Source organism: Camelus bactrianus, chromosome 11 (assembly GCF_048773025.1).
Source record: "Camelus bactrianus isolate YW-2024 breed Bactrian camel chromosome 11, ASM4877302v1, whole genome shotgun sequence".
NCBI classification, from domain to species: Eukaryota; Metazoa; Chordata; class Mammalia; order Artiodactyla; family Camelidae; genus Camelus; species Camelus bactrianus.
In genome coordinates this window covers 17,176,270-17,202,512 of record NC_133549.1, presented here as the reverse complement: position 1 = coordinate 17,202,512, position 26,243 = coordinate 17,176,270, and the positions used below count along the sequence as shown (strand labels likewise).

At 61.6% G+C, this 26,243-nt stretch overlaps 1 protein-coding gene across 9 annotated transcripts in view; it reads left to right on the top strand.

The window, feature by feature from the left end:
• JAKMIP3 (Janus kinase and microtubule interacting protein 3) overlaps nt 1-26,243 on the top strand; it is a 108,286-nt gene that overhangs the window by 70,048 nt on the left and 11,995 nt on the right. For 4 of the 9 annotated variants that reach the window (XM_074373351.1, XM_074373346.1, XM_074373347.1 and 1 more), the window contains 13 exons: nt 1,752-1,883; nt 2,875-3,003; nt 3,862-3,945; nt 5,349-5,411; nt 6,680-6,778; nt 7,728-7,826; nt 7,989-8,048; nt 11,044-11,109; nt 11,936-12,004; nt 12,086-12,163; nt 15,889-16,092; nt 17,343-17,408; nt 20,042-21,028. In XM_074373351.1, the coding sequence (XP_074229452.1) occupies nt 1,752-1,883; nt 2,875-3,003; nt 3,862-3,945; nt 5,349-5,411; nt 6,680-6,778; nt 7,728-7,826; nt 7,989-8,048; nt 11,044-11,109; nt 11,936-12,004; nt 12,086-12,163; nt 15,889-16,092; nt 17,343-17,408; nt 20,042-20,200 (1,308 nt within the window). In that variant the 3' untranslated portion in view covers nt 20,201-21,028. The remainder of the gene's footprint in view (nt 1-1,751; nt 1,884-2,874; nt 3,004-3,861; nt 3,946-5,348; nt 5,412-6,679; nt 6,779-7,727; nt 7,827-7,988; nt 8,049-11,043; nt 11,110-11,935; nt 12,005-12,085; nt 12,164-15,888; nt 16,093-17,342; nt 17,409-20,041; nt 21,029-26,243) is intronic. The other 5 variants (XM_074373353.1, XM_074373350.1, XM_074373352.1 and 2 more) reach the window with 3 other exon arrangements.

Sequence of the window (26,243 nt, the reverse complement as noted above, 5' to 3'; positions counted from 1 at the left end):
CCCCTGGCCTCCCCAGCGTCCTGGCTGCTCCTGCGGGGCAGCGCCTCCCTGGCGCCCCCCGGGAATGTGAAGTCCTGGGGTGGTCTCTTTGCGACACAGCCCTTTTTGGTAAAGCGGTGTTTCTGTTCAAGGAGACCGGGGACCTAACTCGTGCCCTGCTTTGTGGGAAGCGTGTGGGGTTTCTGTCTGGTTTTGGTGGTCTTCACACAGGCTGGTCAGTATTCCTTAAGCACAGATACGGGCTTTTCTGGCCCCTGAGGCGGCCGTGGGAGGAGTGAGGCTGTCGGGCCTTGTTCTTCAGGATTACTGAGGTTATTAGAGATTGTCTGAGGCCCGACAGCCCCGTACTAAGAATGGGCCAGCGGATGGAGGAGCCCCAATGTCCGGGCGCTTCCCTGAGATGGGGGGAGGCAGAAGCCGGGAGAGTGGGGACAAGAGGCAGGAGCCGCCAGTGAGCAGGACGGGCTCGGGGTCCCAGGACCGGATGTTGGCCCAGGAGGCCTGGAGCCTCGGCCACGGTGCACTTCGGCCGGCCGCGGTGGCCGGTGAGCGTGGACAAGCTGGAACGCCAAGGGGCCCGACAGGGCTGCGGCAGGAGGAGGGCCAGGAGGCAGCCTGACCTCTGGGCCTGAAGCTCGGGGGGGAGTCGAGGAGACAGACGGGGGGGATGTGGAGAGAGCAGTGGTCAGGCACGGGTGACGGGGGAGGCTGGCCGGCTGGTGTGGCCGCGGCTGGGCAGTCCCTGACCAGAGGTGACAGGAGGGCTGGGTCTGCACTTGTTAAGTTTGCCCATTTTGTGGACGTTTCAGTGGAGAAGGCTGGAGAGGGGTTGGAGGTTCAGGGCAGCACGGTGGGGAGAGGCCAGGGCTCTGCTCGGCAGGCGGTCGGCACAAGTGCCCTCTGCGCTCCGGCAGGCTGTCACGGGGAGCAGGGGAAGCTGGGGGTGTGGGATGTCTGGGGAGGGGTCAGACAACCCTGGGTCCCCTCTGCTGTGCAGCCGGGCACTGGGATGGGGAACACCAGCTGCGGTCTGTGGGGCAGCAGGGGTTCCTGGGAAGCCCAGGGAGGAGTTTCGCTGGAAGGTTCTGGCTCAGGAACCAGCAGGGAGACCTGGAGGCAGACTCACGGAGTTGCCAGGGGAAGGGAGGGGCCCTGAGCATGACTGAGAGGAGGTGGCGGCCTGCGTCCTGTGCTATCGCTAAAACTAGGTGAGGAAACCTAAGGCTTTGGAAGGCAGCGGAGTGAGGGGAGACGGGGAGAGCGGCGGAGGGGGGCCAGGGGAGGAGCTGAGGAGGGGCCTGGGGTCGCCGGAGAAAGAGGGGAGCCTTGGAGGTGCCCCCCGGGCTGGCGGTGCCCCCAGGCAGGGCCTCTCAGACTAGCTGGTGAAGGACTTGCTTTTGCTTGTTTTTATTTTTATTCCAATCTGTCAAGGACTGACCCTTTCCTAAACACAACAAAATGAATTACTAGAAAAGAGTGAAGCGCTGCAGGCCGGGCCTGTGCTGCGCGTCCACCCCGAGCCTTCCCATCCCGTGCTGGACGGACCCTTGGGGCCTGCCCCAGGGAACGCAGGAAGTGCCCTCCCCCGCTCCGCCTCGCCCTCCCTCCGCAGACCTCCCGGCCAGCGCAGCGCCCGGGGGCGGCGAGGGTCCAGGGCCGGGACTGCAGGGAGCAGGGAGGCCCCTAGGGAGCCCGCAGGCCCGGCTGCAGGGCTGGGTGGGGCCCGGACTGACTCAGCCCCTCCTGCCCAGAAGCCGGTGCTCGTGGAGACCGCCTTTGGCTACGATGAAGAGGCCTCCCTGGAGTCTGACGGCTCGTCCATCTCTTACCAAACGGACAGGACGGACCAGACCCCGTGCACCCCCGACGACGACCTGGAGGAGGTGACTGCCCCAGCGGCCTCCGGGCCGGCATGGGGGCGGCGGGGTCATGCTCAGAGGTCTGCTCCCTGGGGGGGCACCTCGCCAGCTGTGACCCCGAGTCATCCACAGTTCTGCACTCTGAGAAACGCGCCCCCTGCTGGCTGCCTGTCTGTTGGTGCCCCCTTCCTCCTCACTCACCCTATCTACTTCACCCCCGCTGCGTGCCCTGTCCCCTCTGTAGAGCAGGACAGAGAGCTCTTGCCCCATCGAAGGGGAGTCCGAACCACCCAGTAGGGGGGCCGGCACCAATGCCAAGGGTGCAGCCAAGTGGTGCGTCTGGTTGGAGAGGTGGGTGTCCCACCCCTAGTCCCTGCTTCCAGAAGGACACTCGCCCAGCCTCTGTGGGTGGAGGATAAGGAGGGGCCGATGGTCCATGGCCCTGACCAGGCCCAGGGGCACGCAGAGGCTCTGGCAGGGCCTGTCTGGTGACCCAAGATGTGATAGCACCCCTGCTGCCAGGAAGGACAGGGCCGGGGAGCTGGGGCCAGGGCAGGGCTACTCCTTGGTCACTCCTGGACATGGCTTGCTCTCCTCTGAGCAGCAGCCCCCTCAGCTTCTCTGACAGCCAGCAGCCCCCCGCCTTCTCCCTGGGCAGCTGGTGTCGTCACAGCCAGGGGGAGGCCTTGGGGGTCCCTATGGGGGAAGGGGGCCTGACAAGTGAGGTGGGGTGGGGAGGAAGTGTGTCCACCCCCAGCTTTAAGCCTTTCACAGGGACCAGCTCACCTTCCCGACCCACGTGAGCAGAGTGCAGCCTCCAGAGAGCCTGGTCAGGGATGGAGGGTCCCCAGGTCAGGGCAGCCTGGCTGGCAGGTGGTCCCCAACAGAGACGCTGGCTTTGGCCACTGGCTTGTGAGACGCAGCCAGCTCGGCCTTTGACCCCGGGCTCAGGGCTCACCTCCGCGGCTCCCCAGGCCGGGGCCTGGCTCACGCTGTGTCTCGGCGCACCTTCCAGGGCATGGCCAAGGAGGAGACGGAGCTGAGGTTCCGGCAGCTGACCATGGAGTACCAGGCCCTGCAGCGGGCCTACGCCTTGCTGCAGGAGCAGGTCGGAGGGACGCTGGACGCAGAGCGAGAAGTTAAGGTCTAACTGACTTCCACGCCACGACGTTCCGGCTCCCGCTGGGCTCCCCCCGCTTGACCCCGGCCTTGGCAGGGACACGCGAGCCATGCGCCCTCGGCCCAGCCCTACTCTCCTGCCCTCAGCCGGCCGGGGATGCTCACCGGGGTGGCGGACGGGCACTGTTTGGGAAGGGGCTGCAGGTGGGCCGAGGGCCAGTGGGGGGAGCCCTGCCCTCCCCGAATTGGGGCACCCCCACACCCAGAGCCCTGCTGGCCCAAACACTCTCTTCCGTTTGCCCTGGGAGCTGTTACTGGGGGAGCAGGAGCACCTGCGGCTTCGACCCTGTGAGAGCAAATCAACTCCGGGAGGGCGGCTGGGACCCCCTAGAAGCCAGGTGGTGCTGGGTGGGGGGCTTCCATGCAGCAGGGTGCCAAGGCTGGTCTTCGAAACAAGGGACAGGCTCTGGGGACACGGTGAACGCAAAAGCGGGAAAGGAGATGCAGAGACGCCGTGCAGGGAGGGAAGGTGCCCACAGGCTGTGTGGCCAGGCCGCTCAGGGGCCTGGCTGCGAGCTGCGGTCACTGTCGGGAGACCAAAGCAAGCCCCTCTGGCGAGCACCCAGCAGCTCAGTCATCCTCGTTCATCCTGTGGACGACGGTTGTCCCTAATAATCTCTCCAAATGAACCTATAGGTTGTCCCTGTAGTCTAAGGAGGTCACATGTTTCAGCATTTTGGCTTTATCACAGAGCACTCCCTGCAGAGCAGCCACTTCTCCGCGGGCTGAACCAAAAGGCAGACAGCCCTCCGAAAGCCGCCATCAGAGCGGTGTGTCCCGGCTTTTAGAGAAAATTTGATGTATGTCTCCTCCCATCCTACAGACCCGTGAGCAGCTACAGGCAGACGTGCAGAGGGCGCAGACGCGGATAGAGGACCTGGAGAAGACGCTGGCAGAGCAGGGGCAGGTGAGCAGGCGGGGCCGCGCCCCCGGGAAGCTGGAGTTGGGGCCTGGCCCCGGGGTGGCCCAGTGCCCCAGGTGGGAGTGAATGCAGGTCAAACTATTCTCTGCACACTGAAGCCTACATCCTGGCTCCCTTCACTGTACAAACAGCACACCTCAGCAAAAGAATTAAAACCTGAAGGAATGTGTATTTAAAGGAATTCCTCAGCAAGCCTCCAACGGGGCAGGAACGCACCTGACTGTTCCTGTTCCCGGCCTCTCTGGGCTTGATCCAAGGTCCTGTCAGTCCTCCTAGCGCAAGGACAAGATTTCAGGTCTCAGGAGTTTGTCGGTCACTCTCCTCACATCCCCCTCCACCTCTGGGTTCCTCAAATCCTGGGGGAGGGCGTCCATCCATGGGGCCTGAGTACCCCCCCAACCTGCTGGACAGCACAGCTCCAGGTGAGCCCAGGACGCAGCTGGAGGACATCCGGGGTGTTGAGAGGGCCGGGTCGGAAAGTGCAGAGCAGAGCCACAGAGGTCCTGGTGTGCAGACTGCTAGGTGGACGGCTGGACAGACAGACAGGAGAAGCCCCGGATTCAGTGCTGAGGCACCTGCAGCCCGTTCACCTGGAACACACAGGACTGGCCTGCACCCCGCCCCCTCCGCCAAACCGCGGGGTCTGGCGCGGTGTGCACACGGCCTCCGCAGACCCGGACTCGGAGGGGAAATTCCGGGCCCGTCTGATGTTGCCACTGCGCTGTTCGTCCCGAGGAAGAAGAGCAGCCCAGGCGGCGGGGAAGCAGGACGAGGAAGAGGGAGCTGGTTCCTTTCATTGCAAAAACCAGTCTTTCAAACTGGGAAAGAACTTCCCAGATGACTTGCCTGAGAAGACACTTGGGACCAGTTTCAGTGTCTGAGACACCTTACTTTGTGACAGAATGCCAGTGGTGGAGGGACAACCAGGGCTTCGATCTGGAAGGGGGTGCCTGGGGACACTGGACTTCCACCAAGGCCTGACCCGGAGGCAGGCTCAGCGGGGCACCCACACACTTCCCACCAGAGCTCGAAGCCTGCCGCCATCCACGCATCCTGAGTGGGAAGTGGTCACCTGCCCCCTCCCCACCCGCCTGAGCCCCTGGCTGCGTGTTGGGGTCCCTGGACCTGTGACGTCCACACAGGCACCTGGCCTGGGCTGGCACGAGCCTGGGGGGCCGTCCACCTCTATCTGGGACCCTCCGAAAAAACGAGTGAAATCCTAGGTTTTCACTGCTGCGAGACGGAAGCCGCGACTCAGTGGTCCCTCTGGAAGCAGGGTGTGGAGTTCTTCCATCAAGTCCTCTGTTGCGCCGAATGGTGATTTGAATGTTGGCGTCGCATTTTACCCCGCAGTGCATTTATGTCTCCAATTCTGTCCCCTTTTCAAGGATATGAAGTGGATTGAAGAGAAGCAGGCGTTGTACCGGAGAAACCAAGAGCTCATCGAGAAGGTGCGCCCACCCTAGGCCGTCCCAGAGTCCGGCTGCTTCCTGAGAAAAGCAGGGGTTCCTCTGCACTCAGGGATGTGCGGGGCCCCTCGACGCGGGGTGTTGGGGCTTGGGCAGAGGCCCCCCACTGCCCCCAGCTGGGCCGTCTGTGCTTCTCATTCCTGGGGGATGGCTCAGGGGCACAGCCTTTCCAAAGAGGGGCCAGGCTGGCTGCAGCCCCCGCGCCTGCACAGACCAGCAGCTCCACTCCAGGCCCGGGGGCCAAGGGCTGGACCTGCCCCATCTGGAGCCGTCAGGCCCATACAGGGCCATGCTGGGGTGCTGTTCACTTCAGTGGTGAGCAACACCTGCACGCTTCCCTTGGGCCGCCACACAAATCTTAAATCAGCACAGCTGTCTCCGTGGTGCACACAAACACCCTTGCACACAAATGCTCATGTGCACACAAAACACTCCCTCCCACACTTAAATGCACACGCACACATGCCAATACTTGGGTGCACATATAAACGTTCACATGCACGATTAAACACTCACATGTGCACATAAACACATGTGCAGACTTAAATCCTCATGCACACATGCAAACTCTTGCATATGCCCTTGAACACATGCACACTTAAACCTTCCCAAGCACACACGAACACTTACACACTCACATGCCACTTAAATGCTCATCTGTACACATAACACAGGCACACATAAACTTATGGGCATGCTAAAATGCTCGTGTGTGCACATAAGCCCTTGTTCGCACACTTAAACACTCAAGTGCACACTTAAAGCCTGTGCATTTCTCTGGCACGGTGGCCACAGGGTCACATTCATGGCCTGTGGGTGCTTCCTAGGGGCCCAGCTATGCAGAGTGACACACAGCGCCGCAGGCAGACCCAGCCCCCAGCTGCATCAGACACAGTGTTCTCAGGCCCTGGACCAGCCTGGGTTCTAAGGAGCACTGTCCTGGCCGCTGCAAGGTCAGGGCAGCACGGTGACATGGTACTGCCTCTGCCCACCGTGGGCCCCTTGGCTTCCCCATCTTTGCTCAGACAGCTGGGCGGGCTCAGGGCTGCTTCCTCAGCTTCAGGGCTCCCTTCCCATAGCGCCTGCATCCCCCACCCGACCCAGTCTCACTAGGACGGCCCCATGCAGCTCAGACTGGAGTGAGGACTCTGAGCCAAGGACCTGGGCCAGGGAGTGGTCCGCATGGATGGCCAGCGGAAGCTGGGGAATTCACCTCGTGTGAGCTCCAGCGTCTTGCCCGTCTTTTACAGATTAAACAAGTGGAGACAGAAGAGGCTCGGTTAAAACACGAGGTCCAGGATGCAAAAGACCAAAACGAGCTGCTGGAGTTCCGGATCTTGGAGCTGGAGGTGGGCTGCGGGCGTGGACACAGGCATGGGCGCTGGTGCGGGTGTGAGTGGAGGGGGCAGAGTGCTGTTGCCCCAGAGCTGGTGCCGTCCTGGGCTGTGAGTCCAGCCCTGTCACTTGCCGGCATGGAAGAAAACAAATGCAAAACCGAAACGAAATGAACGAAACAGGAGTGCCTGCAAACAGCTCCCGGGCCTCCCTCTCCGTCCTGGTCCCTCAGGGCACCTGGTCACGAGGTGGTCATGACCCTCGATGGCAATAATGAACACCCTCTCCTATGACACTGCGACCCAGCTTGGCTTGGTGTGTTCTGGCACCAGCATTGCCACCTGTCTGGTTTCCTGGCGTCCTCGCATACCTAAAGTGTGTGAACTGGGGGCCCCCACTTGCCCGTGGAGGAAGCAGGTTGAGTCCAGATGGAGCTGCCCCTGGGGGCCCTCCTGTCCACCTCCCTGGGGTGGCAGAAAAGCTGCATGGCCACTCCACATACACGGAATGGCCACCCCCGGGGCTCCTGCATATGGTCCTGGATGAGGACGGTGCAGCCGCAGCCACTGTCCTCTGTCCTCAGGGCTCACTGAGGTCAGACACATGGGGGACACTGTTTCCTGAGCCTCCAGCCTCCTGGGACCCATGATGGAGGAGCACCTCGGCACTGGGGTGGGGGCTACTCAGCCTCTTGGCAGGCACGGGGCACGGAGCGGGGTCCCCAGGGCCCATCTGGGCTGGAAGCTCACTGCTCACGTCAGCATCAGCATAGGACCATCCACTGGGCAGGTCCAAGGAGGGTTCAGTCGCTGCTGGGGCAGCCGGGGCTCCGTTTTCACAAACACCATGTTGACCATGTTCCGTGTCCTCTGTGTGTTCACCGCGCTCCCCGGACGGCCCCAGCACGGCCCTCCCAGGGGGGAGGGGGCGCCCGCGTGCCCAGCCTTCCTCTCTCTGTCCTAGGAGAGGGAGAGGAAGTCGCCTGCCATCAACTTCCACCACACCCCCTTCGTGGAGGGGAAGAGCCCCCTCCAAGCGTACTGCGAGGCCGAAGGCGTGACAGTAAGCCCCTGCCCCGCCCCTCCGCCCGTGGCCCCGCCCCCCGTCCGGGGCCCCGCCTCTCCAACCGCGGACCCGCCCCCTCCACGCATGGTCCCGCCCCTCTGCCCGCGGCTCCGCCCGGCTGGCGCACCCTCCCAGCACGCCCTGTCTCCTTGCCTCTAGGACATCCTGGTCACGGAGCTGATGAAGAAGCTGGACATTCTGGGGGATAACGCCGTAAGTGTAGGTTGCTCTCCTGACTTGTGCATGCCTCCTCATGCCGACCACCCTCCGCGGTCCAGGGGCCCCTGTGAGTCCCACTGTGGTCTGGCCACCAGCCACCCTGCCCTACCTGCACCCTCCCGCTGCCACAGCTGCTAGGGGTGGGCCCCCTGGCGTTTGGGAGGAGTTCTGCTCTTTCTCACATTGCTCCTGTGCCGTCCTGGAGGCACAGGAGTTTGGAGCTTCTGTTCCCACACCCGATTCTTCAGCAGAGATGCTTCTGGCCCTGTGTTCTCAGTTTCTGGAATCCCTGCCAGTCTTTAAGCTCTTCCATACCTTTGGGAGGGGTGGGGCTGTGGGTCCTTAGAGGGTCTTAGACACCCCAGACTCAGCGGTTCCCACTTAGTTTTGGAGGAAGGACAGACTATAAATAATCCCCAAATCTCATTTATGGCAGTGTTCCAATTTCTACTGCAAACTCTTCAAAAGAATAGTAGTTACTGAGTGGCTGCACCCCTTCATGCCACCCTCCTTCTGTCTTGTCTATCTTTCCATCCGTCTATCCATCCATCCATTCACCCACCCGTCCTCTATCTGCATCCCCCATGCCCCATTCTCTCTCTGTCCGCCTCTGTCCATGCTCCGTTCACCCTCCATCCATCATCCTGTGTTTGTTGAGCCCCTGCCCGTTGAGGGGGGATCAACTATGCTGGAAGGTGGCCCCAGTCCACACCCCAGAACTTTTCCCCTCCAGTTATACTACCAAGTACATGGTCTGCGGGATGAGCTCCCCCTCCTGGTCACTGCTCTCAAGAGAGATCAAGGCACTAAGTCAGATCAGTGCGCTTTATGCAGTAGGTGGAGAATATAATGCATGCAGACACTCACACACTCACTCACTCACCACCCAGGTGCTCGTGCACGTCCTTGGGGCCAGCTGTTCTCCCAGCAGCCTCGAGGTGACAGGAATCCCTCCTCTCCTCGCCCGCCCTTTCCTTGGGAAGCAGTGAGGAGGGAGCACGAGGGGAGAGCGCCCTGCAGGGAGGCTCTCCTGGCTAGATCCCCGCGGTCAGACCCCTTGCTCCAGTTCAGTGGCCCTTAGCAGCTGCGCTGGTCCACAGCAGAGGAGGCTGTCGTCACGACACCCTGGGGTCTCCTGAGTATTGGCTTCCTTCATGAGCTCTTGGGCACCACATTAGTTAACTTTCAGTTCACAGCTGGAAAGACTGAGGCTCCGGAGGGCACCCGCCCAGGGCCCCAGAGTTGCCATCGTGGCTGGCTAGGAGGAGCCCAGGTCTGCCTCGTCCCGTTCAGGACCCCTCCCCAGCCCCATCACTGCCCACCCCAGAGCGCCGGTGGGAGGGCCCGCCCCGGAGCCATCACGCGGCCTCAGAGCCCCGGGACAGAGGCGGGTGGGGACCGGAGGGCACACTGCCAGTTTTATGCACAGGTGCCCTGTGGAGACCCTTGGCGGCTCCTGGAGGGTTGTTGGGGTGACCCTTCAGGTGTGATCACATGATCACTGCTGAACACACAGACACACGTCTAGCAGGTGACAGGGACAATCTGGCCGCATCACCTTCTCAGCCAGGACACACCGATGCTGTGGCCACTCTCTCCAGAGAAGGCTCTAGAGAAGGCTGCAGCTGCCCAGCTGGCCATGGGGCACCTGAACCCCAGACCTCATCTTCCTCAGGGGTCAGGGCCCTTGGAGTGGAGTACAGAGGCTGGTGGGGGGCAGGATGGACCCCCGTCCTTTCTGGTGAGCAGCGTGCTCACCACTGCTATCCTGGCCTGCAGAGGGTCACCCAGGGAAGGAGGAGGCAGCAGGGACTGCGAGGGTGGAGTAGGCAGCACGTGGCCAAGGCCACCGTCCCCTCTGGGAGGGAGTAGCGAGGGCCCAGCCGGCTGCTCACCAGGCGGGGCCGCGCAGGCCCTTCTGCCCGGTCCAACCACGTCCAGGTCTTCACTTCGCCACCCTGGAGCCCCTTGCTCAGCCTCCCCCACTCCCCACCCGACCCATCAGACCCAGCCCTGCCCTGGGAGGAGGGAGCCGATGGCCTGGCTAGTTCCCCCAGGAGGAAGAGGTGTGAGGGGCAGCCGCCCCATCACCGGACCAAGGCGGGGTGCAGCGTGCCTGAGGGCAGAGCTGGCCTCTGTGCCTGCAGGGCCGCCAGCCCCCACCCTGTGCTGACTGCTGCCGGAGTAGGGGACGATGAGAGACCCCTGCCCTTGGGGAGCTCAGACATCAGAGGGAGAGAGGCAGGCAGGGCTTTCTGAGCAGGTGACCTTGAATCGGAGAAGTTCTGGGGTGTGGGGGCCGCTCTCAGCTCAGAATTCCCAGCGGGCTCCTCACTGCCCCAATCTCTGCTGCCCCCACCCCCCTCCTGGCTGTCCCACAAGTTGGGACCCAACAGTGGGGACAGCCCAGCCCCCACCCTGGTGCTGACGCAGGTGGCACATCCTCTGAGGCTGCCCCCTGGCCCCAAAGCCAGAGTCATTCTGCCTAGAAGGACTGCCCAGGTGGGCTCTCTGGCAGGAGGCATGAATAAAACATGCAGAAAAAGGCGGAACAGCAGGGAAGGCAGTCATTTCATACTGTGAGCATTTGATCTTCGCTCCACATTCATAAGCTGTGTTTCAGTAGTTCAGGCTGCATGCAGAGCTGGCTTTAAATAAAGATCCTGACAGAGACAGAGAGGGGAAGCATGCCTGCTCCTTCTGCCACCCCACGGCCCTGCTCTGCGTCAGCAGACTTGGACCCTGGTCACCAGCAGCGAGGGGACAGGAGGGGGCAGATGGAGAGTTCACACCTCCCCCCACCCCGCCCCAGCCAGCAGGGCGAGAGCACAGAGGATCAAGGACTCCTGGGAGGGCCTTTAGTGAAAGCCACACTTAGCTGTGACCCTGCCCTCCTGCACCTGTCCCGTCAGCCCCACTTTTCACCCATCGTTCGGCCCCACCGCCCCCGAAGGCACTTCCCCTGACCGTACGTGTACTCTGCTTTTGGGTGCAGAATCTGACCAATGAGGAGCAAGTGGTCGTCATACAAGCCAGGACGGTCCTGACCTTGGCCGAAAAGGTAACAGGGACTGGATGCTCTCAGGGAAGGGAGGGCTGGGCTCCCTGCAGGTGTCCCTTTGTGGGAGGGGCCGCCGGGTCAGGGTGTCCCCCGATCCTGCCCGCCTTGGGAGGTCTGGCACACGCACAGGGCAGACAGCGCCCCACCCACCATACATGTTTGCAAGTGTCAGATTCAGCCAGACCTCTCCCCAAGGCCAGCTCTGCCTCGGTTCCCCCCGGAGGCTGGGAGCTGTGGTAGGTCTGTGAAACTTCAGCATTCTCTTTGACCTGCCAGGACCCTCCTCTGGGGGCTGCCAGGCCCACCTGGGCTCCCACCCTCCTCTGCTCCCAGTGCCGCCCGTCTGCTCCTGGTCCCTCCTTGGTAGCCAGAGCCTGCTTGGTAGGCCAGCTGTCAGCGCCTCCTCCCATGGGCCTCCACAGGACGTGGAGGGGGTGTTCCAGCGGAGTTCAGGGGTCGGGACTTCGGGAGAACAGGCCACCCTCCCTGCGTGGGGCAGAGGTCTCAGTGCATCTGCTCCCGCTGCACCGCACCTAGCATCCCTCCTCTCCCTGGGGAAGGGCGGGGACAGACTCCTTGGACACCAGGCGGGGGTGTGGGGTGGGGCCTGGACCTGGCCTGCATGCTGGCCCACGGGCCCATGACGCCGGCCCAGACCCACTCCCCGCGAGGGCTGCGCCCTCCCCTCCCGGAGGAAGGATGGGAAGGACCAGGAGGGCCAGACCTCCCTCAGGCTGTCCCCAGAGCTGGGAGAGGTGAGGTGGCTTTGGTGCCTGCATGGCGACCTGAGGGCTCACTGTCACCGGTATTTTCTGTTTGTGCCTAGTGGCTCCAGCAGATTGAAGAGACGGAGTCGGCCCTGCAGCGGAAGATGGTTGACCTGGAGAGCGAGAAGGTTGGTGCGCATCTGGCCACGCGGCCCTGCGTCACCAGGTCGGCTATGTGAGGCCCAGACGCAGGTCCTCTTGTGTTTCAGGAGCTGTTCAGTAAACAGAAGGGCTACCTGGATGAGGAGCTGGACTACAGGAAACAGTCCTTGGACCATGCTCACAAGGTAAGAGAAATAGGGCTGCCAGAACCCCCGCGGTGGGGGATTTGGGGTAGAAAAGGGAAAAGCTGTTCACACATCCAGGGTTGTGTCTCAGACCTCGCCTGGGAAGAGCCTGTGCCCAGTGCGACCAGCGGGGGTCACTCTCTGCATTTCTCCCTTTGGGGACCCCTCGCTTGGTGAGTTCCGAGGACACCTTGCTGCCCCGTCAGCAACCCTCGGCCCAGGAATGCAGGCACGTGCGCAGAACTCAAATGGGTGTTTGAAATGAGCTGAGAAAACAGGATTCATTGAAACGTTGCATTTACAAATGAAACAAACACAGCTGTGTCGGTCAGAACGCTGTCCCGCCAGGGACTCCTGCTTCTGCCCGTCTACACCGAGCCCAGCAAGTTGCACGAGTCCTTTGTACATCTGCTTGCCCCGTGGGAAACTGCTTCCCCACCTCCAACCTGGAGGGATGTCGGGCTTGGGGTGAACCCTGAGAGCTGAGAGTACCTAATCTCCATCCCTGGAAGTCAGTCCTCACTGAAGTTCGTTTGAGCCTCAAGCAGCCTTCCTGTTTCAAGGCGGTGACGCCAGATCCAGGATGCCTTTAAGCCCCCTGCCCCCCAGGTGAGCACGGGAGAGGCTCCCGGCTGGAGGGGTTCCTGCAGGGGCACAGCCCACACTTCCCTCCCAGCAGTGGGTCACATCTGGGAACCCGTGTCACCCAGCTGGACAGCCCTTCCTGGCTATGTGTGTCTCTGCCCCCGACTGTGGAGCGCGACGTGGCGCTGGGTCAGGGGAAGCTGTCCTGTGGCCCAGGCGGGCAGCCTGAGGTCAGTGACTGGGCCACCCGGTAAATAGAGTTAATCCCCACCCCCCAGAGATGTGGGGAGGATAAGCCTGTGTGCACTGCGGGCTTGTGCCGTGGCAGCTGGGACTGCCCAGCAGGGAGGTGGCAGCTTGATGTTTGCTGTCCCATCAGGGCCCCGCAAGGCCAGTAGGGGGCTCTGCTGGAGTTTATGGTGGGCTTCCTGGGGCTGGGGTGCTCCCTCTGCCAGGTGGCAGTGCTGGCTGCCTGACACCTGCAGGAACAACCACACAGGAGGTGGCCTTGGAAAGAGAGCTGAGTCAGCTCTGATGGGCCTTCCCAGAAATCTGTGCCCAGATCTATGTTTCCAGTCCTCTCAGGTGCCGGGTGGGGTGTCTGCTCGCAGTGCGCAGGGGCAGCTGCGCGGCTCCGAGCCCCCCATGCCTATGTCCTCTGTGCTCTGCTCCTGCATCCTCGCCTGGAGCAGGGCGGGGACAGCATCACCGCAGGACCCAGGCATTGCTCGGCTGACAGCCTCAGGAACGGGCATTTACGGTAGGACACCCATGCAGAAAAGATGGGTCCCTGCAGATGAGCTCAGAGAGATGGCTTTATGACACACACGGACACCCGAGCACACACACGCACCTGCACCACAGGACACATTGCCCTGCGAGGCAGCGGGGCTCCTGCGCACAGTGCCCTGGGATGCTGTCGGGGGCCCCCAGGTGGTGCTGGGTCCCCTCCCTGTGCAATGATGGTGATGACTGCCCCCCTCCGTGAGAGATGCCGTCGGGGGCCCCCTTCCCCCAATTCCGACAGGAAAGCTGCATGTTTGCTGTCCCACCGTGGTTTTCTTAACTCCATATTTAAACCTGCACTTCCTGCTGGACAATTAGCCATTTTTTCTGCCATTCACAAAACCTGGTGCAGGAGCAGGGCACCTACCGGCCTTGGGATGCCCTGGGAGTGGGGGGCAGGCCTGTGGGAACCTGCCGGGCTTCACACAGTCCCTGTCTGTGAGCACAAGAAGGACAGCTGGGTTTTGAAGGGGGGGGGGTCCCTGTGTGGCTGAGGGGCTGTCCAGGGCAGCTGTGAGCACAGGGACGAGGATGAAGGCTGGGGGGAGGCCGTGCGCACAGAGATGTCCTCCAGGTGGCCTGACGCTCACGCTCACGCGTAGGGAAGGTCCTGTCACCTCCATGTCCTGCTACCAGGCTTGGGGTGAAGCCACTGTGGTGTTAGCTCTAAGCCCCGCGCTTCGCTGCCTTTATTTTAAAGCTGAAGCTTATCTTTGCTCTAAGAAGCAGCAGCTGATGTGGCTGGCTCTGACAGCTGGGGACAGTTCATTCTGTGGTTGTCAAGAACAATAAAACACAAGTGAGTTCCGCAGCCCTCCTCCGCCTTTCCCTAAAAGATCTGCTCAGCCGGAGGGAGTCTCCATAGTCATTTTGCCTGAAGAGGAGGAAGCATTAGTTTCTGAAGAGGTTACATTTTTGATGGGAAGATGTGAAGAATTTGAATTTTTCAGATGGTGTCTATGAAATTTCCTGAGGAACAGCTTTAGACATACCCCAGGTCAAACGGCTCGGTTCTCAGGGGTGGAAAATGAGGTCTGTGCCGCGGCTGCTGGGTCACAGCACGGGGGCCGCGTTGCTTGTGTGGCTGGGGCCCGCGGTGCAGGGGCTTGGCACGCTGGAGCCCACGCAGTGCAGGGTGAGGACTACGGGCCGGAGCCCCCGCGGTGTCGGAGCCCCGCTCCCCCACCCTGCAGGGCCCTGTGCGCATTGTTCGGCCCAGCTGCCTCCTCAGAGACCCTCAGTTGGCTCACCCGCGGACCAGCTGACAAGAGCTCTGGCCTCGTGGAAGGGGTGGGGACTGGAGGGCTTCATGGCGGTGAAGCCCTTACTGGCACGGGCACCCACCGGGCGCCCCGGGCGTGGGCATCCTTAGGGTTATCACCTGGGAGGGTGAGGTGAAGAAGCTGGGAGGAGGGCAGAGGCCGGGCACATGGGGCCTCGAAGGGCAGGTGAGGCCTTATATGCAGGCATCAGGGAGAGAGACAGACAGACAGACAGAGGGAGAGAGATGAGGAGGGAGAAGCAGGGCAGGTGTGTGTCTCAGTCTGGAGGCCGGAAGTCTGGCATCAAGATGCTGGCAGGGTCCGCTCCCTGTGAGGCTCTCGGGGAGGGTCCTCCTGCCTCGTCCAGCTCCTCAGGGCCCAGGTGTCCCTGGGCCTATGGCCACATCCCCCCACCTCTGCCTCTGTTGTCATGTGGTCTCCCCCGTCTTCTTCTAAAGAGGAGAGTCAGTGGATCAGGGCCCTCTAATCCAGTCTGACCCCATATGCACCGGATGACATCTGCAGAGACCCTGTTCCCAAATAATCCACATTCACAGGCTTCAGGGCTTAGGACTTGAATGCACCTCTGGGGACACAAGTCACCCCTGCACAGGCGGCACTGGGGACCACAGAGCTGGCAGCCTGGCCCCTCTGTGGTTACTGCAGACATGCCCTGTGGGCACCACGCTTCCTCCTTTGCGACTCATAAGCCCAGGGTTTGATGAAGGTTGTGAGCAAAGGAAGCCGCCTTTGTTCTTTCCTCAAAGGACACCCACCTAGCCCGCCACCCATCTGGCCATCGTCCGCCTCTGGTCTCAAATTCTGCTGAGCGCGACATCCCCAATGCTAACGTGAAGCGAGAGTTCTGTCACTGCGGTGTCACTGCCCATTAAACATCGCGGGGGAGGGAGCGCTGTTGAAATAATTACCCTGGACCGTTTCACTCTTCAGAACATCATTTAGGCTGTACAGGAGGAAACAGTCCCCTCTGTGGGCTGCTTGGAGATGTTGGGACCCCGGGGCAGGGTGCCCCAGCCCCCCAGGCAGTCCTTGGGGAGAAGGTGAGGGCTAACGTGTCCCCTCCTGCTCCAGCACATCCTGGAGCTGGAAGCCATGCTGTACGACGCCCTGCAGCAGGAGGCCGGGGCCAAGGTGGCCGAGCTGCTGTCGGAGGAGGAGCGCGAGAAGCTCAGGGTGGCCGTGGAGCAGTGGAAGCGCCAGGTCATGAGTGAGCTGCGTGAGCGCGATGCCCAGATCCTGCGGGAGCGCATGGAGCTGCTGCAACTGGCGCAGCAGGTGCGGGGCCAGGGAGCGCAGGGGTGGGGCCAGGGAGCGCAGGGGCGGGGCCTAGAGGCGTCCCGCGGCCACGCCCTCTGGCGGCCACGCCCATGATGACCACACCTGAGGCCACGCCCCTAATTACCATACAGTCACGGTCACGCCCTCCAGTGGCTGTGCCTTCCAGTGACCATGCCCACGGTGGGCCCCCTGCCAGACTGCCTGTCCCTCCATACTGCCCAGGTCTCTGGGTGGCACATCCCCTCTCTTGGGACCCCTGACTGCCGGTCTCTTCCATGACCCCTCCCTCAATGGTAAGATGGCAGTGAAAGTGTCACCTGGGGAGCAGCAGCTCATGGGCCAGGGCACAGCCCCTGCCCTTCTCTTGGCCTATGGGCTCTTGGGGACCTCGGGCCAGTCTGGGCCATCCATTTCTAACTTGAGGGTCCTGGCAGACTGGACAGCCTCGGCGTGTAAGACATGCCTCTGCTCCACTGCGTGTGCTGGCATGGCCTGGAAGGAGCCCTTATGGCTGTGTCCCGTGTCCAGATAAACCAGTAAACCCAGGTTTACTGTGAACATCAGTGGGCTTGTGTCTGACCAGAGGACTGGTCAGCGACTAGGACCCTCGCTGCTGGATCCAGCGTGATTGGTGCGAGGACGGCCACCTGCGGCCCCCTCATTTCCCATCAGACAGGCTGTGATCAGAGCTCATCCACTCCCACGGTCCAGGCACAGGCATCCAAGTCCAGCGTGGACACGCCAGTGTGCGTCTGACTGGCTTGTAGACCGAAGTCGGACTAGGGTTTCCCAGCACAATGTGAGCCTTGCCGGGAAGGTCCTCCCGTGACCCGCCTCTTGTCGCGCTGCAGCAGTGCACCTGGGAAGGGTGGTGGCTCTAGTCCTTAGTGTTTCCCGGGGCTCCCAGCATCGTGGTTTATGATCTGAAGAGGCAGGAGAGGGGAGGGTATCGTTCCTGCTGCGGGAAGTGTGTCCCGTGCTCTTTTGTTGGAGAAAAGCTGTGACCCGGGGAAGCCTATGTCCACAGGGGGCGGAGGCAAGCTCACCGGCCTCTCTTCTGGGGCCCAGGCTCCCGGACGCCCCCGGGGGAGGGCAGCCCAAGGCCCCAGCCCCCTCGTGGTGCCCAGCGTGGCAGCTGCCCTGTGACTGTCCACCGAGTGCACGAGTGAAAATCGTGAAAGCCCTTTTACCGCTTGGTTTCCCAAATATTCTGATGATTGAAGATTTTCCTTCTTTGAACATTGCAGAGAATTAAAGAATTAGAAGAAAGAATAGAAGCTCAGAAGAGACAGATAAAGGAACTGGAGGAAAAGGTAAAACGCTTGCAGATTTCTGGGCTTTGTTCAGGGAGCTTACAGAGACAGAACAGGCAGCTCTCGGTGTCACAGCGCTAGGTCTGAGGTTGGGCTGTTGCTGGACAGAAGGAGGTTTCAGGGTGGTGTCTGCTCGGGACCAGGAGTGGGAGCCAGGGGTCTGGGAACAGCCCCTCCTGATGACCCAGCCGTGTGGCCCTGGGGGCCGTGCGTCTCCCAGCCCGTTTGCCCAGCTGTCGTGCCATGTGAGGACCCACAGCCCCGGCCCCTTCGGTGGGACGCTGGCTGTGCTGATGCGCACGATTCCTCCTTGCTCCCCGGAACATTGTCTAAGAATCAAGCTGCTGAGAGGCTGTATCCTCCTCTTGAGAACGGGTGTCACCCCGTGTGAGTCTCTCACTTCCTAGTCCGTAACGCAGCGGCTCCCAGGGTCAGGAAGCTGGGGTGCTGGGGTGCAGCTGGTTTGGGGCCATGCAGCTCGGGACCAGGGAGGACTGTCCGGCTCTTCCCCCGACCCCTGGCTCTGTGACTCCCAAATCGAGGTGCGCAGAACACGCGCAGTGGGAAGCCTGGCTCTTTCTGCGGCTGTGCTTAGCTGTGGAGCGGTTTTTCCCCCTGTGGTTTAGGGTGTTTCGGTGACGTCTAGCAGTCAGACTGCTTGTTCTCATCGTGGGATCTCCCTTGCCTGTGGGGCAGATCTCACAAAGGCCGGCTCCTCGCCGAGCCTCCCTGGCCTACCCCTCTCGGAGATGGCAGGAGGCTGGGGTCTGCACAGGACCCCCATGGGCTGCACATCCTCGGCCCTGCCTGGGAGGAGCCAGCAGAGGGCCACAGCCACAGGGGCTCTGTGCTTGCAGGACAGAGGGGCCGTCCCCACCGCAGCTCCTCCAGCCGGTCCTCCCCTGCCCTGCCCAGCCCACTCCTGGTGACAACACTGGCCCCTTCCCTGGGAACCTCACCACCATGTGCTGAGCAGTCTTGGCAGTGACTTGCAAATCCAGTGCTGGTGCCGGTGACAGGCCCCTAACCGTGCAAAGCAGGGAGGTGCCCGTGAACAAGGCCGTGGCTGCCCGGTGGACGCCAGGCCGTGGGCAGGAGCTGGGAAGGCCGGGGGCTCCAGCCCCGCCACGGTGCCGTCTCCCCCTGAATGAATGTCTGTTTCCTTTCGCATCTTGAAGCAGGAGCATTTGTTTGTATTAAATGCTGGGGTTGTTTTAATTGGGTGTTTACTGTCCGTCTCGCTGGAGGAGCTCTGTTTTTCCAGGCAGTTGTGCCACAGCCAGATTTTCTCTTGTGTCTAAATCGGCCGGGCCCCTCCCGACCCCCAGATGGGGCTCCAGGTGTGCAGTCTGTTCAGCGTGTTGGTTGTCCTTGGTCATTTATAAGGGGAATGGGACCAAGGCGTTGTCAGGCAGTCCTGGTGTTTGCCTGGCACTTGGCACGTCTTTCTGTGAGACTCTCACCCTCATTATAGCCAGTTAGCACCCTCACCAGCTGCTCTGGCCACGGGTCCAGATGCCGGTCCCCCTCCCACCCACCACCCCACCCAGAGGAGGAAACTGAGCCCCTGAAAGGCGAGATGACCAGCAGAGGCTCCCTCCCGACTGCTGGGCTCTGGGTGGTGTGAGGTCCCCCGAGCGAGGTCCCCTGGGAGGTGGCAGCACCGTCACTCTAGACCCAGGCGTCCTCACGGCGCCCGCGGGCAGCACGACCCTTAAGCCGCTGGACACCAGCACACAGGCTTTGCTCCCCACCCTGGCGGGCACCCCGCGTCGCCCTGTCTGCGATCACACGTTACTTCTTGCCAGAAGCGCTACAAACTCTTTTTTCTCTTTCTTTCCTTCTATGTTTCTGCCCTCCCTTTTCCTTTTCAGTTTCTATTTTTGTTCTTATTTTTCTCCTTAGCTTTCATTCTCTGGTCATAGCTCGCCTGGGTGCCCTGACGTGGTGAGTATCTTCTCTGTGTCCTGGGGACCAGCACGGCCCCGCATGGGCCCCGCACAGCCCGGGGAGCTGCCGCCTGCGGTTCCGTAAGCAGGAGGCACGTCCGGATAGCAACAGCCAGGGCTGCCAAAGGTCCTCACAAAGCCACTGCAGTGCCTGCCCTGGGGTCAGGGCCCAGAGGGGTCTGCCATCGTCAGAGGGGAAGGGGCGCTGGCCTTCCAGGAGAAGGGAGGAGGGCACAGGACCCCCTCCCACGGGACCTACCTGGGGAGAGATGTGCTTGCACAAAGCCAGCTCGTTTCTCTGCCCTGGGCACCTCGCAGGAGGCAGAGCTGCCGGTTTCGCGTCTCTCTGTCCTTTCCGTGGTAGCACGTGCAAGCTCGGGTCGCCCTGAGGTTCAGCAGAGATGCCCGCTTTCCCAATGAGCTGGGCTCGTTCACGATGTCACAATTGTGCTAAGCTGTGGCCTCATCCCCGTGGCTCTCAGAGCGAGGCCACAGGGGTAAGCTTGAGCACTGCGCCCTTCCCAGACAAGATGAGAGGACAGGTGGGGTGTGACCTCATCCTGCCATCTCCAGGGGCCTCCCCTCGGGAGCAGAGCCGTCCTTTCCCTGCGGCCTTGTCCCTCCAGCCTGTCCCTCTGGCCCAGTGGCCTCTCTGATGAGTGTCCCATGTCTCTGCTCTTCCAGCCCCCAGAGGAGCTGGACCCCTTTCCTCCAGCTGGACCGGAGAGCAGCGGGCGCCTGGGAGGCAGAACGAGACACTGTGTCTCATCCCTGAAGACCCAAGAGGATCTGGTCTCTGCGGACCCCCTCCCGTCGAGGAAGCGGGAGAAGGGGTGTCTTTGAGCCCCTCTGAGGGGGACTGTCCACTTTAATGAGCCAGGATTAGAGCTCGTTCTCTGACTGGGGCTCCTGTGGAGAGGCCTGGTCTGGCTGCCGGACCCTGGGGTCCTTCCTCGGGACGCAGCCTCCACCCCCAGCTGCAGGGACACACGCGTCCCCGGCTGAGCACGTGCAGCGAGCCCAGCAGGAGCCCGGCTCTGCCGCCTCCCTCGGTTCCCTTAACAACCGAAACGCATGTCTCAGAGGAAGTTTCTCAGAAACAGCGCAGGCACCTTACAAGATGACAGGATGAATCTGCCACTACCGTGGTGACCTCTGTTCAGGGAAGCACGGTTTCCATGTGTTGCTTCAGGTGGGCTATGGAGAGGTTTCGACTGGCTCACTGGGGCCCTGGGCCCTCACTGACCGAACCCCCTGCAGGCCTCCCTCGTCTATGCTGCCGCCACTTGTGGGAACAGAACCATGGCTGCCACAGTGCCATCACCCTCGGCCTCCCTTGCTGCCCAAGACATGAAGGCCAGAGACCTGCCCTGAGCCGGCTGAGGAGCAGAGGGACTGACCAAGCCTGGTAGGGGGAGGTGGGACAAGAGAGGGACAGACCCAGTGGAAAGGGACCTGACCTTGTTGGAGATCGCAGAGGCCAGAGGCCACCGCCGGCAGGGCAGCCCCAGGCACCACGGAGGCCCTGGGGCTGCGGGTGAGCCCAGCGTGACCGAAGCTGCCAGGTCCAGAGCTCCAGCCTTTGTTCTCAGGGGGCAGTGCCCGGCGAGACGTCTGTGCTTCGTGGTTCTGCGCGTGTGAGAAGGGGCCTGAAGCCCAGGCGGCGAGCAGGTGAGGCACGGCCACTGTTCCCGGGACAGGGCAGCTTCCGTCCCGCGCTGTCCGGGGCCCCGCGGGCACTGACACACCTCCCTCTGGTCCGTGGGATCCCACCTCCTCTGACTCTGGTCCAGGTCGGCCCCGTTTGAGACGTGGATTTAATTTGCTGGGACACTGGTCCCGCAGCGGGAGCCCGGAGTGTCTATCCAGGTGGGTGGGAGTGGGTGGGGCAGCTCACCTCCCACCACCACCTCTGGACCCAGGTCTGCTCCCTGGGGGAGGTCCGTGCTGGGCTCCTCACCATCCCTCGGGCTGACCCCGCGGTGGGTCTTCTCCACCCAGACCCAGGACACCCCGCCAAGGCCAGCCGAGGCCTCCAGAGGCGCCCATGAAAGGGTCACAGGTGCGCCCCTGAACTACGAGGGCAGCTGGGCAGGGAAGAACTTGTCGAAGGCGTCTGGCCGTTTCTGCCACCTTGGGCCCCAGCCCCCACATCCCCAGGTCTGCTGGCCTGCCCCCCTGTCCCCCGTCTTGCTGCTCCCAGAAACTCCAAAATAACGCGTCCCACTGTGTCTCTCGGACCCTGACTCCCAGCTCCGCGGGCCTCCCTGCCCCCCCAGGTGCATCACCTCTTCTCCCTGACCCCAGGGCCCGGAGGCCTCCCTGGGGCGGCCGGGCAGGGCAGGTCCCACGGCCAGGACGGAGGCCGGGGATCGGGCGCTCCGTCGCGAGCTGCTCTTTCTAAGCGGAATTTGCTCGGTGAGGGCGCTCACGTGGGACGCGGTCGGGCTCTGAGGGGTGAGCGGTGGTGTTTTCCGAGTCTGTAGGGTGTGAAGTTGGCCACGTCCACAAGGACTGTCTCGTGGGGGCTGCAGGGGGCTCCCCGGGAGATGCGCTGCCATGGAGAGAAGGGAGCGGAGCGGAGGCCAGAGCCTGGGAGGGGGACCACACCACTGTTCACAGGGGCCTCGCGCACTTTCCCCTTCCACGTGGCGGGTCTGGGCGCCTGTTCCTTGAAGGGGCTCTTCTTGAGGAATGGCATGTGGTTAACCCAGCGCGGGGCTCAGACGCGGCAGAGTCTGCTCCTGTGTGTGCGGGGGTGCGTGAGCACGGCCTTGGGCGAGAAAGATCTCCACAGGCTGGACCTGGAGGGAGCCAGTCCCCGCCCTGGTCCATATGTGGGCCCTCCAACCCCAACACACTCTTCGAGGCCTGGTGCCTGGACTCAGGGGCGCCTCCTGGAACCTGCATGGAGGTCCTTGGGCTGCACTGTGTTGTGTTGAGGAAAGTGCAGAAGACACCCCGCTGCCTCTCTGATGGGCAGGGACGGTCCACAGGCATGGCCTGGCCTCAAAGGGCACCTGCGGCCGGTGAGGGACAGTGAATGCTGTATGTCACCGTGGCAATGCTGGTATCAAAATGCACTGCCCAGAGTCCCTGAAGGGCCCCCAGGAGTTGGCACTGTCCCCGCAGCCTTCCCCCGATGAGCCAGCTCGTGGCTCCGTGTTCTGCCTGGCGTGCGCAGGGAGCAGCGGCCTGCCCGGGCTTGGCAGGCCGCTCCGTGCCCCAGAGCCGCAGGCAAGTCACACCTGTGGAGGGCAGCCAGGGCCAGGTAAGGGGCTGGGAGCAGGAGAGCGGGGCGGGAGGCACGCCCCCCCCCCCACACCACCTGGGCCACCTGCAGGGCCTGGATGCTGATGGACGCCCCCTTGAACAGAGCCATTTTGTGGGTCTGGAGCCCCAGAGATGACTCGGACCAGCTTCTGCTCCCGGGGTGCTCACGCTGGGGAGGCCGGGCTGGGGCTAGTGGGCATCACCATGCGGCGGGGACAGACCTGTGCTGCCCGGCCCAGCTCAGGGCTGACGGGGGCGGCGGCTGGCTCCCAGACCAAGCACCACAGCCTGGGTGCCGAGTCAGACACTCTCACAGAGCCCCACGGAGAAGCACATTTTCCCTCCACCGAGCGCGACCTCCAGGCATCGGGGAGAGAGCTCTCAAACACTGCCCAAAGTGGGACAGCATTGAGTGAGGCAGTTGGTGCCCGGCCGCCCTCACCCCAGGCAGAAGTAACAGCCCCGAAGGTCAGGGAGGGCGGCCCTGCGGCCCCCGCTCCCCGCCGGGGAGCTGCGGCCTCACTGGGCCACAGGACGCTTTGCGCTCGTTTGCTCAGTCAGGTGAGGAGAGGCGGAAAGCCGCTGCGGCCGCTTTGTGGGGACGCGGTGCTGGGGGCTGTCGGGCTGCGGCCAGAGGGCAGCTCATAGGAGACGGGCTGCTTTTGCCCCTTTCAGGGGCGTGTCCACTGCGCCCTGGTTTGTCAGTCTCCAGGGTGGGTGTGAGGCTGTCAGGAAAGAGCTGCCGTCTGGGGTCTTTTGTGTACCCTCCCTCCTCCCAGCCCAGGAGCACCGGCCGCATCCCCGTGGAGCACAGGGGCCCCCGCAGCCTGGGCAGCCGCACCGGGGCTGGGGCTTTCTCCTCCCCGGAGACGAGGGTGGGAGCGGCTGGTCCCCTCCACGTCTGGTGGCACAGGAAGTCACCAGCTTCCTAAGCAAGCACCTCCCCTCTCCCCATGAGCTTTTAAAGAGTTTTTGTTCTAAAATGGTTTCAGACTTAAAGAAAATCGCAGAGACAGCGTGAAGCTCCTGCGCACCTTGCGCCCGGCTTCGCCCGACGCCGTGTCTCGCACGGTCACAGTGCACTTTCATAGCTCTGCTTGTCACCCGCTCCACTCAGGCGGGCGTTTCTGCTCCGGGGCCCCACACGACGTTGAGTCCTTCTCCTGGTCCTTCCCCGTCGGCCACGTGTTCTCAGCTTTCCTCGCCACCCTGGCACTTGGCACCCTGGCAGGTGCTGGCCGGCTGTTTTGTGGGGCGCCCTTCAGTGTGGTTTGGCCGCTGCGCTGGCGCGGTGGTGCTGGGGTCGCGGGGTCTCGGGAGGCGCATGGGGCGGCGCGCCGTCTGAGTGTGTCCGATGGGCGCGGCCAGGCGTGCGCTGGCTTTCTGCCTCTGATGTGGACCTCGATCAGGGTTCTGCCGGGTTCTCCACGGGAAAGGTGCTGCTTGTCGCCAAGCAGTGGACTGGGAAGGGACACTTGGAGACCACGCAGACCCCTGAACCTCCTTAAGCTTTTGCCCGACGACGTCACCGGGCGTCGGTGGGTCTTCCCTGCGACGGTGGTCACTGCCCGCTCTCGTAGTGACTTCCCGCCTCACGTCCCTCCTGTGCTGTTAGGGGCTTTCTCTGGAGAAGGCCTGCCCCCCTTCTCTCGTTTCTTTTTTTCTCTCTCCAGCTATTTGTATCAGCGTGGACTCATGGATATTTAATTTAATCTGTGGGTTATAATCCAACACCATCTGTATTTTCCTGCCCGGATTTTTCCAGCTTAAGTCATCGAGCTTTCCGTGGGGTCGGCACCGCGTTCTCTGAGCCCCTTCTGTTCCTCTGGCCCTTCCTTGCCGTCCGTTCCTGCGGGGTGCTCAGGTGTCCTGCTTTCCCCGCCCCGAGCCTGAGAGCAGCCGCTTCTCCAGGGCTCTCTGGTTCCCTCTGCTGGAGAGTGGTGTCCAGGAACCAGCGTCTCTGGGCGCGGGGTGTGCTCACTGCTGCGGGGTGGAAGGTTTCCAGCCCCAGGGGCAGAGCCTGGAAGTGTTCCCCTGGGCGCTAATGCACTCACACCACTCTTCCTGGTGTGTTTCTGTGTCTAACCGTGTCCTCTGCCACCTCTCACCTGTCTGTCTGTCACCTGTCTACATATCACCCATCTGTCGTCTACCTTTGTTCTTATCTGTCATCTGTCATCCATCGTCTATCCACCCATCCATCCATCTATCCATCTGTCTGTTATCTGTGTGTCTATTATGAAAGCATGAGTTCATAAAGATGCGTCCAGTTTCAGGCTAACAATTCGAGACTCATTCCATTTCCTCGTCTGTGACTCCGTTCACGGGGACGTGGCTCTCGCCATGTAAATGGTGTTATTATTTGCGCAGTCCTGGTGTCCACACACAGGAGTTTCAGAAGAGCTAACCCGTACACCCTGAGGAGCCAGCTGCCCAGCTAGGGGACCATGGAGTGCAGTCCTTTGTCCTCAGCCTGATGGTCTCCGAGTGTAGTTCTCGGGGATGACCTAGGTCACGTTGTCCACCTGCGGTCACTCAGGTTTGTTCATTACAGCTGGGGTTCCATTCGGGCCTCCCCTACAGAGTGAATTTTTTAAATTTTTCACAGTAAAGTTCCTGTTTGTGGTGTGCAGTCTGTGGGTTTTGACACACGTGTCCACCACAGTCGTGGTCCAGGGCAGTGCCATCGCCCCCAACCCCCTCTGCCTTGCTCCACAGTCCCCTGTCCCCAGCCCCACCCTCCCCAACACTGGTTTGTTCCCTCCTTTAAGTTTTGCCATTTCCAAGTCTTGTAAGTGGAAAATACGGTAAGTGCGTTCAGTATGTAGCTTTGAGGTCTGGCTTTGTTCACGTTGTAGCAAAACGCGTGGAGGGCCCCCGGGGTCTTGTAGTTCGTCCGTTTGTGCCCAGTTGTTTCCGTTGTGTGGATGTACCACGCTATCCACGTGTGTCTGCTGCCTTCTCACTTGGGGCCACTGTGAGTCAAACTGCTGTAAACATTCATGCACAGGTGTTTGTGTCAATACAGGTTTCCATTTTTCAGATGAATACCTAGGATTGGTTAGCGTGTTTTATACAAAACTGTTGTCCTCGGTGGCTGTGTGTTTTGCATGCCCACCAGCAAAGTATGAGCGTTCTTGTTGCTCCGCGTCTTCACCCACACTCGACATCACCGGTCTTTTCTGCTTGGGGAGGGCGTCCAGTCTAATAGGGGCGCAGAGGCATAGTGTTTTGGTTTTAATCTGTATTCCTCTCATGCCTCATGACGTTGGGCGTCTGTTAATGTGCTGATTTTCAGCCCACATATCTTCCTTGGTGAAGTGTCTGTTCAAATTTTAAATTAGATTTTTGCTTTCTTGTTATTGAGTATTAAGACTTCTTCACGCATTCCAGGTACGTGCCTTGGTTAGATATATGATACCAAAGTATTGTCTCTAAGTCTTTCTTTATTTTGTCGTTTTATTCCTTCTCTGTCTCTCTCTCTCTTTTTATTTTTCAGTAAGATCTTTTTTGTTTAAAGGCTGCTTTTGTTGTGGGGGTAGGTAATTAGGTTTATTTGTTTGTTTCTAGAGAAGGTACTGAGGAATGAACCCAGGACCTCATGCATGCTAAT